The sequence below is a fragment of the Oncorhynchus tshawytscha genome, linkage group LG12 (assembly GCF_018296145.1).
Source record: "Oncorhynchus tshawytscha isolate Ot180627B linkage group LG12, Otsh_v2.0, whole genome shotgun sequence".
Lineage (NCBI taxonomy): Eukaryota > Metazoa > Chordata > Actinopteri > Salmoniformes > Salmonidae > Oncorhynchus > Oncorhynchus tshawytscha.
The window spans coordinates 47,939,562-47,950,138 of NC_056440.1; the positions used below are offsets into that span (position 1 = coordinate 47,939,562).

The window sequence follows — 10,577 nt, forward strand, 5'->3', positions numbered from 1 at the left end:
TGGGGCAGTTCTTCCGTCCCCTCGAACGTGTCGCCGACTCATCCCGACTCCCACTCAGCAGGGCCCGATGCTTCTCCACTGCTTCCAGGAGGCCCTCCAAGGTCTAGGGCATGCATAGTCTCTCTGCCGTCTTCATGTCGTGGGGTAGCGCCCGTAAGAAGCGATCCAGGACCACTTTGTCGAGGATGGAGAGGGTGGATACGTCGGTTAGGAGCCATGCCCTGGTGATGCGCAGTAGGTCGCTCATCTGGGCTCGGGGGGATGCGTCGGGTACGAACCTCCAGTCGTGGAACAGTTGAGCCTGATGGGCCGTAGAGCCTGAGTATCACCTGTTTGAGTCTGTCGTAGTTAGCAGCATGTTCGTCGTTCAGGTCCCAATATACCTTTTGGGCAATACAAAAGAGGAACTGGGCCAGCAGACTTGCCCACTTCAGTGCTGTCCGTTCAAACGTACAGAGATATGTTTCGACGTCATTGTCTTCCGTTAACTTGATTAAAAACTGGTTCGGATGTGATTCAGGAAACGCTCCTCCTTGCAGCTTCCTGATTTCCTCAACGAGGCGGACGTTTTGTAGTTGCTGTTCCTCCAGTGTTCGTTCCTGAACCGCCTGTTGTGCTTGTTAGGCCCGGACGAACTGAGCTATCAACTCGTCCATGCTGGTGCTGTGTAAACATCTCACCCTGATCTGACCACGTTATCAGACTTACCCGCATTCTCCACCAATTGTGGCAGACCAGGGGGTTTGGTCAAGTCGTTTACACAGATCAGACACAGACAAAGTAGGATTAGCTCGGTTTCAAGGGTGTTTATTTAAATAATAAATCAAAAAGAAAAGGATATGTCTCCCCCATGAGACCCTCTCCGGGATACCGTCTTCTGGGCTCCGGGTCTTGCTGTATCCTGTCGGGGACAAAAACTCAACTCCCTCCTGTTACCTCTGCAACCGTCCCCAACTATACGGGAGTCCTTTCTTCCCCCACTCTCCCTTCTGGCAGCTTTATGGGACTCGCACAGCTGGTGAGCAATCAGTCCTTGATTACTCACCAACTACCTATCAGCCCCAATTAGTCCTGGCCGGAGAGCCCGTCAATACCTGGCAAGTCCAGCAGATGGAGCTATCTGTGATGTATACTCCGTCTGTCACCAGGCCTCGGGGAGTCTCCCCTGGTGGCTGACCTGCTATACGCCACACAGGATACTTGATTTTCTTTCCCTTGGCATGTGAGCCCGTGTAAGCATAAACACACATGTACAACGGAACATTTAACAAGTATTTATCCTAGGATCACTTAAAGTTTAAAATGTACTCTGAGGCCTTTGACTCTACAGCTACCGTACTCACCAGTTTCTCCCCAGAGGTCCATAGGTCATCCCTGTAGACTGTCCGAAGCTTGTACCTTACAACTGTAGACTTATCATATAGTCATCAAATTAGGATAGTGCCCTAAGCAACACACCACTATGTAGGAATGCCCTAGATATGACATGAGACACAATGCCATGATAGAGTCACTTAGCCAAGACCTTGGACGCATATACTGTAGAATACAGTCCAATTAGATGATTATGGTGTGGTAACTGTATCTTTTGTTTATCTTTTGTTTACGCATGACAGTGTCTAGGGTTTACCGAGAATGGTGTGAAAAACAAAAAACAGTCCTGTGGACGAAAACAGCTTATTGATGAGAGTCACAAACAGGGTCACAAACAGATAGCAGTAGTGTGCAGAACAGCATCTTGGAATGCACAACTCGTTGGTCCTTGTCACAGATGGGCTATCAACTAAAATCAAGAAGAAGTGGCTCCAGTGGGCACGCGATCATCAACACTGGACATTTGAGGAGTGGAAAAACATTGCCTGGTCCGACGAATCCCGATTCCTGTTGTGTCATGATGGCATAGTCAGGATTTGGCGTAAGCAGCATGAGTCTATGGCCCCATCCTGCCTTGTGTCAACAGTACAGGCTGGTGGGGGTGGCGTATTGGTGCGGGAAATGTTTTTCTGGCGCACGTTAGGTCCCTTGATACTAATTGGGCAACATTTTTATGCCCCTAAAAATGTATTAGGGGTTAAGGCAGGTTTTAGACATGGCAGTATAAGACATTTCATAACAAAAAAAACAGATCCTGTGTCTCACCTGTTAAGTCGTTTGTCTCGTTTGTTACACAATAGCAATACCTTCTTGGAAACATGTTGTCTGCGATTGTTCTGAAATTAGAAACTACAAAACAAACTAATAAGAAATGAAAAAGGAACCCTTTGAGAAACAGTTCAGTGTCCATTAAATTTGATTTTACTGATTAAATACTGTACCAACATGCTATCTTTAGCAGACAGTACTTACAGATGTAGGATCTTAATTATATCACCATGTTGCAGGAGAACATTTGAGGTTTAAAAAGGCTTCTGAAGTTTCTAATTTCCACTTTGAAATTTCAGACTTGATTTCCCCTTATAAAAAATGCATCAACCCCAACAAAAATGTCCATGAATTATAATTGAAAACAGAAAGAAAAATGCTGCACACTGCTGCTCATGCTCCCAGGTGATATTTATTTACAACGTTTGGACTGTTAGATCTTCCTCAGGGATCCATATCCCAGGTGGGGGTGGAAGGTCCTATATATATATATAGGGGCAGTACTTAGTGATATCACCTCCTGAAACAGGAGGTAAAACATGTATAACATAGTTTCACAATATTAACATTCAATGTATCAAAATATATGATCATACACAGGGAATATGATCCAGAAAGATTCCCTTTGAAGGGGGGTAAATGCAAGTAATTCACCCACCCCCGCACAATACAAAGATTTAAGATCAAGGGCCTGATTACTTGCATGTCCACCAATGTTATTTGCATGTTGAAATATCCTTGATGTCTGTCTTACATAGGGAAAATACATAGAAGCTTTAAGACACGAATCAGTGAGCACCGCAGCAATATACAGACAAAAATCCAGTTGTTGCTCATTTTGTACAAGCTGGACATCCTATTAGTTCTCTGAGAGACATTGGAATAGAAATGGTCAAGATTTTTTTATTTAACAATTGGACGACGCTGGGCCAATTGTGCACCACAATGGCGGATGTGATACAGCCAGATGTGATGCAGCCTGGATTTGAACCAGGGACTGTAGTCCCTCAGTGCCTTAGACCGCTGCACCACCCGGGAGCCCAAAGATGCCCCGCTTGGGAGGGGACATTGAGAGGACACTTCTTCAAAGGGAATATTTGTGGATCCACAGGTTCAACACACTGTCTCCTTTTGGCCTTAACAAGGAGTTTGACTTGAAACCGTTTTTATAGTTTCAATATGTCTAAATTGTGTATTTTTTTAATCCTAATTGAAAATTGTATGTATATTACTGTAAATATTGATCACATTTCCTGTGTATGATCACATATTTTGATACATTGATTGTTAATATTGTGAAACTACGTTATAAATGTTTTACCTCCTGTTTCAGGAAGTGATGTCACTGAGTACTGCCCCTATATATAGGACCTTCCACCCCCACCTGGGATATGGATGCCTGATGAAGACCTAAGGGTCGAAACGTTATTGTAAATACATTTTACTTTGGAGCATGATCAGCAGTGTGCGGCATTTTCCTTTCTGTTTTTCATGAGCTTTCCTACAACTCCAGCACCTGTGGAAAGTACCTGGATGTGCATATGTTCTTCAGCTTTTGTACATTAATTATAATCCAGATAATAATTCACATTTTCCTGCTGTAGCAAACTGGCTAAAATGAAGATCCTACACCTATGTATGTGTTAGTAATAAGTTTGTGCTACAGGATGATTTTTTCCCCCTTTTAAATACGTTTTATATCATCAGCTTAATCCGAGGCGATGGGATTCAAATACTTAAAAAATCGATTCAAATACTTTATCTCTGTCTGGTTGAGCTTGCCTGGCTTAAAAACATATAGAAAAGTGGAAAAAACTACAAACTAGTATTTGAAACTTGATTTTTAGTATTTGAAACCCAGGTCTGCGTTCTACTACAGCTATCATTTAGCATTACTTACTATATTTTATTAAATTAAAGATGAATATTGTGTTATTCAATAGACTATGGTTGACATGATGTGCTAAGTGAATTAGGCAAACATGATACTGATCGACAGTATGTCGAATCATGACAAGGTCTTAATGAAATTGACAGTGATGATACAGAGCAGTGTTTTCCAAACTATGGGTCAGAACCCACTAGCAGGTTGTGGCAAGGTGTCTAGATGGGTCACGGGATGACATATCTTGTCCATTTTACAAATAATTTGATTATTATACAGTCAATTCCATACAAATTGGCCAGAAGCTCGTACGCAAATCTTCATAAGGTTAATTAGGGGGAAATTATTATTATTATTTTTTAAATATTTTTTTACAATCGCTTACACACTGAAAGTGGTACTTGAGGCACACTCAGTGAACTCATTAATTCATGTACCTAATCTTCAGACCAAGTCTGCAAAACTGTAAGCACATTATCTGCTTTACACTCAGTTTGCAATTGTAAAACACACTTTTTGCAAAACACATTTCTCTACATTGGACACATCATTTAAAACTAACAGGTCTTGTGTTTGGAAAACACTGCCATTCAAAATGCCACACTCATTTACCGTTTACCTACACCCAGTGTGAAAACACTTATAGCTAATTTCTTCGCTTAGAAATCAGAGCTTGAACACCCTAAATAGAAACTGTTCAGAGGAGAATCTGGTCAAATTGCTGCAAAGAAACCACTAGTAAAAGGACCAATAAGAAGAAGAGACTTGCTTGGGCCAAGAAACACGAGCAATGGACATACATTTTTCCCCCCTTGCATTTCTGTTTATAGTGTAAATATATACTGAATATGCATACATACTGTATATATTTCTGCACATACATGTGAGTGTTATGACTGCCGTGGACTCCACTGAACATTCAAAAGACACAAGATAGTAGTGTATTACATTTGTCACATCTGTGTGTAGTTGGCGTGTATAAGATCTCATTTGATGGTTTGTGTGTAGTGTTTTGATGCAAAAACACAATTTTGAGAAAAGTTAAAATAGTTTTGAATTACGTGTTTGGTTTTGCAAGAGATGTGTGACGTTTTGCATGTTGTGTGTGTGCTTTGGGGTTTTGTGTGTAGAGTCTAGAGAAAATGAGCCATAGTTTCAGAAATCATGTGTAAGCAATTGTCAAAAACTGTAATCAATGTTTAACTGATATAATTTTTTTTATGTATTATTTTTCACAGCGCAATCCTTACGGTGAGTCACAAAGCAAAAAGTTTGATAACGCCTGCTGTAGAGTACAACAGTAAGTTCATTTTTCAGGCAATTACTATTAAGAACTACAAGAGTGAACTTTGACCATAAGAGCTGGCCAGTAAGAAGAGCTATGTACAGTCAGTGTAACAAATCAGATTAGAATCCATCACCTTAGCACGCGGGCGCACACACACAGCTGTTCTACCTATCTAAGGGCAAGCCATTCACAACATGCCTGGCAAGGAGACTGCAGCAACCAACATGCACTTGCAATATAAAACCCTAACAGACACATCAGAGCTACAGGTGGGGGAGATGGATAATGGTTACTGGTTGTTGAAGTCATAAATTATGTGGTTGTTTACTGTTATAGACCAGTAGAGTGAGCTTGTGAAGAGCCAGGGAGCTGTGTGAGGTCACACTCAACAAAGAGAAGAGCTGACTTGAGCCTAGAGTGGGAGAGACAAATTGATAAAGATTAAAGGGGAAGTTCCGTATTTTACAACTTCATGTTAGATGCTTCATCACCCTGAAAGTAGTCTTTAAGGGCAGCTGAACTCAAAAGAACAACTTCTCTGGTTGAAAATGGCCTGTGTTGTATCAATATTAATCAGAAACATTGATTCTATTGTAAAAAAAAACACATTTCTATTGGGGACAAAATAATCTGAAACACAACCAAAACAAACTACAAATGCATCCAACAAAGCTTGATATAGCCATGCTAGAAATAAGGGACCAAAAACTTTTGAATACTTTATTTATAATAATCTTTAGGTGTATCAATCATTTGGACCCCTCCCTTTTTGAGAAAAAAAGTGTTTGAATTATTTATTTTGATAAAGTCATTATTGCTCATCTTTATCAAGGGTGTCAATAATTTCGGACCCCACTATAACAAACATAACACACCCACAAGACAAATATTTCATTTTTCTTAATGAGCAGCAGAAAAGCCCAGGAAAAATCAGTGAGTTCAGCTGCCCTTAAAAAACATTGCATGGTTTCCCTTATCACTTCCATTGATTGTTAGCTAGCTGTGGCTAAAGTTAGTTGAAGTTTATCATATATGCATAGTCACTATAACTATGCACTCATGTACATACTACCTCAATTGGGCCGACCAACCACTGCTCCCACCCACACATTGGCTAACCGGGCTATCTGCATTGTGTCCCACCACCCGCCAACCCCTCTTTTACGCTACTGCTACTCTCTGTTCATCATATATGCATAGTCACTTTAACCATATCTACATGTACATACTACCTCAATCAGCCCGACTATATAGCCTGTCTTTTTATTTGTTTGTTTTTATTTCTTTACCTACCTATTGTTCAACTAATGCCTTTTTTGCACTATTGGTTAGAGCCTGTAAGTAAGCATTTCACCTGTTTTATTCGGCGCAAGTGACAAATACACTTTGATTTGAAGTTGCTGTTTAAAGAAAAACAAAACATTGATTACAGTTTCTCTTGGCCCATAGACTACTTTCAGGGTGAGGAATGTTGTAACTTCTTGTAAAAGAAACACTAATGAAACGCTGCTCTTTATAAACTAATCTTGGGTTTATTTAAGTTAACCGGAGCCGTAAAAATCTTTGAGGTGGAATCTTCCACACTCCTACTGAGGTGTGTAGGCTGCGTGTTCACAGTTGAAATTACATCATGATGAGACAACTGCTTTAAAAATGAATTGCATTTTGGTGACTTACCTAATTGTGTTGAATGAATTAACGTATTGACCAAGGGAGTGAGATCTATGGAAGTTGGATCAATATACTCTGCCGGGATTTCTGGGAAGGAAGGAAGAACAACAACATTGTTAATGTGAGTAGATACAGTTTACTTATGAAACTCCAATATGGCAATGCCCAAAATGTATCACAGATTAAACTTTATTGCATGTTCATTGCTTTTCTGAAGCAAAACAAGACCAAATGTCTTTAAAGTAAACCACTTTATAAGTATGTAATAGTAGTGAAAAATCAACCAATATGTGAACCCTAAAAAAAAGTCTGACCAATAATTTTAACTTTACTGTTTTAAAATTGTTCCAGAGATCAACTATCTCGGTGATGCTTTTTTTGAATTGTACATCATTATGGTGTCATATTATTGTCATAATGTCACTGACTTTCCTAGTTAAATAAAGGTTAAATAAAAACATTTAAGAAAATAAATGTGGGTGTGTAACAAATGTCATGTCATAACAACTACCATAGCTGTTTCTGATGCATAGCAAATAAGCCATGTCACTTGACATTCAGTGATACTAGATGTCATGACATCTTATGACATTTGTTTTGTCATGTTTATAACAATATTAAGATGAACAGTTCAAATCATTTGTATTTTATTTATCAGAACACAATGGAGGTTTGTTTTTGGAAGTGCACGGTACCTGTCGATGCTAGAAGATCCCTCTTATATATTTCCTCCTGGTTGCCATGTCTTTGAGCTGCATGTACATGATATGCAAAGTAAAATCTGATCATTACATCACCGAGCTGTCTGTTTAAACTAATAGCACACACTTCGGACACCCATGCATACACCACAAGACATGCCACTAGAGGTCTCTTCACAGTCCCCAAGTCCAGAACAGGCTATGGGAGATGCACAGTACTACGTAGAGCCATGGCTACATATCAACATTATAGTTTTAACCATGTTTTGAGGCTATACACTGTTTGTTTGTTTACATTTACTTTGTTTACAACATTGGAGTAAAACAAGCTTATATTTTGGGTTCTGATGGGGTACGACAGTTGCGATAAGCTCATGATTCTTTAAGAATCAATTTGAACATATAATTAATTTATAAGTAAAAAATGTATGTAGTTACTGCAGATTGCCCCTTTTCATTTTCTCGCAATAAAAGTGTCAGAGTGAAATATAAGTGAAATATAATCTTGAAATAGTATTATCATCTTCATTTTCCATTCATAATTTACATGATTGACAATGACAACAGCAATGTTACAATATCTAACATGAAAAAATGACCTTACTGCTAAGAATACTGTAAACATGTTCAGTGGCAAGAATTACAAAACAACAAGGCCATCTAGATGGAATTCAAGGTATAGGATTAGAGTTCAGTTATACTTCTCTTCTATCACCTACCTATATGAAAGAAGACTAGGAGGAGCAGAATAGCTACACATGTCCTGAGACACAGCTTTGAGTGAGTCCTTGATGCCCAAAAGCCTGCCATCATATGTGAACACCCCACTACAAAAACACAAAACAAGACATGCTAGAGCTGCTTACAGGGCATCTTAACCTAAAGTTAAATGGCTTACCTTATCAAGGGTATATTGTTATGCAAAACCAACATTTTTCCATGTATCACAACATTATGATGTCACGGGCAGATTTTTTCCCCCTCCTCCCCATTGCAGTCAGTGATATTCAACTCTCATAAGAACGAGATAAAGCTCCATTTTGGGAAACAAAACAGATTATATAGCGATACAAAAAAGTAGTCAATGGCTATTTTTTACAACTGCTACAGATACTAAATAAACTAATCTCGTCCCCATGCTCAATTCAACAGAGAGAGAGACAGCTGGTAGACATTATACATAAACCCCCAAAATATTTTTTCTCGCTACAATAGTGTCAGTGACATTGGCTTAAGTGATGTAATGTGTTAGAGGTTAATTTCCCAAAGACGTTGTAGTTATGTGGTATGTTATTTCTCTGTCCATAATCCTGAGGCACAGTTATAAATTGGTATTTGTCGGACAGTTTTCTGTGGGTAAACAAACAAATGTGTCAAATGAAGCCCTTTGCTGCTTTGTAAGTGACATCAGTCATGGTTCTTATTATAAACCACTGGAGAGAATGCTCAATGTCCTTGTACATCTTTGTAATCACCGATTTTCAAGGCGGTAACAGCAATGACACAAAACTGAGGGACACACGTTATACTAGTAAAACATTTGTATTTTAATAGCCTTCTTAGTTTTTATTGATACATACAATATATTAAATACTTTTAATATTCAAAATAATAGATAGATGTCTCTAAATCCCCAAAACATGTCACTACAACTCTACATATCACCACCGGGACAAGACAATTTGCTTAAACTAAGCACTTTAAATAATGCATAAACATACTGTTTTGTAGTTTAACAGACTTGCATTATGTTTTATCATTGATAAAAAGCTCAATATAAACAAAAACATGTATGATGTGTAACTATTTGTCATTTATTTATTTTTTCTCCATGGTTGCAAAGACAAGGGACGCAAATGCCACCGCAATTCAAGAACGACCCACACCCCATGTCCCAGCCAGGGGCATAAAGAAAAATATAAGATGAAAACAACCTTGATTTTCATGATTTTTTCATGATTTTTCCTAGTATCATAATTTTTTTTACATGTCCCATCATTTCTAGTCTCTCTTAACAACATAAAGATCTTACCTCTGAATCCTGAGCCTGAATTCAGCCACACAAGTCACCCAGCAACATCCAACTCCAATGGACATGTAAATAGCTGTAATAAACTGCTGGCATGTCATATGAGACCCGGTGGTGGTGGTGGGAAGAGGAGTTTGAATAGGAGTCTTTAATGATGGTGGAACCGTGGGCACTCCGGTTACGGTAGCACTCACCGGTAATTAACAGATGGTAGAAATAAACCTTGGGTGCTATGGGACACGGGTGAGGGCCTGGGAAAGACTTCTCATGGGAGAAGCCCAGGTAGCTTACTGCCTTGTAAAAGTTTCTGTCATGCAGTACTCAAACTATTTACCGCAAAAAGCAGTGCAAATTGATAACACCTCAGTTAAACCTGAGGTTGAACCTTTGCTTAACAAGTCACATACACAGAACAAAAATATAAACACAACATAACAACATGAGCTGAAATAAAAATCCCAGACATTTTCCATACGCACAAAAACCTTTTATGCACAAATTTGTTTTACATCCCTGTTTGTGAGCATTTTTCCTTTGCCAATATAATTAATCCACCTGACAGGTGTGGTATATCAAAACTAAATGACCATTACAGAGGTGCACCTTCCCAGATAGCCAAAAATATCCCCCTGCTTGCTATTTTCCGCTAGTGCTATGCCCAAGGCTATACATCTGTACCGCCAATGGGCGAGTGGTTTGCAGTTCAATACATGATTTGCATCTCTGGCAGGTAACCCCCATTCAGAGAACTGCTATTAGCCCTCGGCAGACCGATTTTGCATTTCTGGCGGACAGCTATAATAAGCCCTGGGCAAGCCATTGAGACAGTATTTAGAATTTCTCTAATCTCAAATCGGCCTG

At 39.3% G+C, this 10,577-nt stretch overlaps 1 protein-coding gene across 1 annotated transcript in view; it reads right to left on the reverse strand.

The window, feature by feature from the left end:
- Positions 1-9,868, reverse strand: part of LOC112263428 (HERV-H LTR-associating protein 1) — a 68,024-nt gene extending 58,156 nt beyond the window's left edge. Inside the window, exons 1-6 of the mRNA XM_024439621.1 lie at positions 9,720-9,868; positions 8,407-8,514; positions 7,682-7,738; positions 6,993-7,073; positions 5,644-5,727; positions 2,140-2,223 (exon numbers count right to left, since the gene is read on the reverse strand). Coding sequence (XP_024295389.1) covers positions 2,140-2,223; positions 5,644-5,727; positions 6,993-7,073; positions 7,682-7,738; positions 8,407-8,500 — 400 coding nt within the window. The 5' untranslated portion in view covers positions 8,501-8,514; positions 9,720-9,868. The remainder of the gene's footprint in view (positions 1-2,139; positions 2,224-5,643; positions 5,728-6,992; positions 7,074-7,681; positions 7,739-8,406; positions 8,515-9,719) is intronic.
- Between the last annotated feature and the right edge of the window lie 709 nt (positions 9,869-10,577).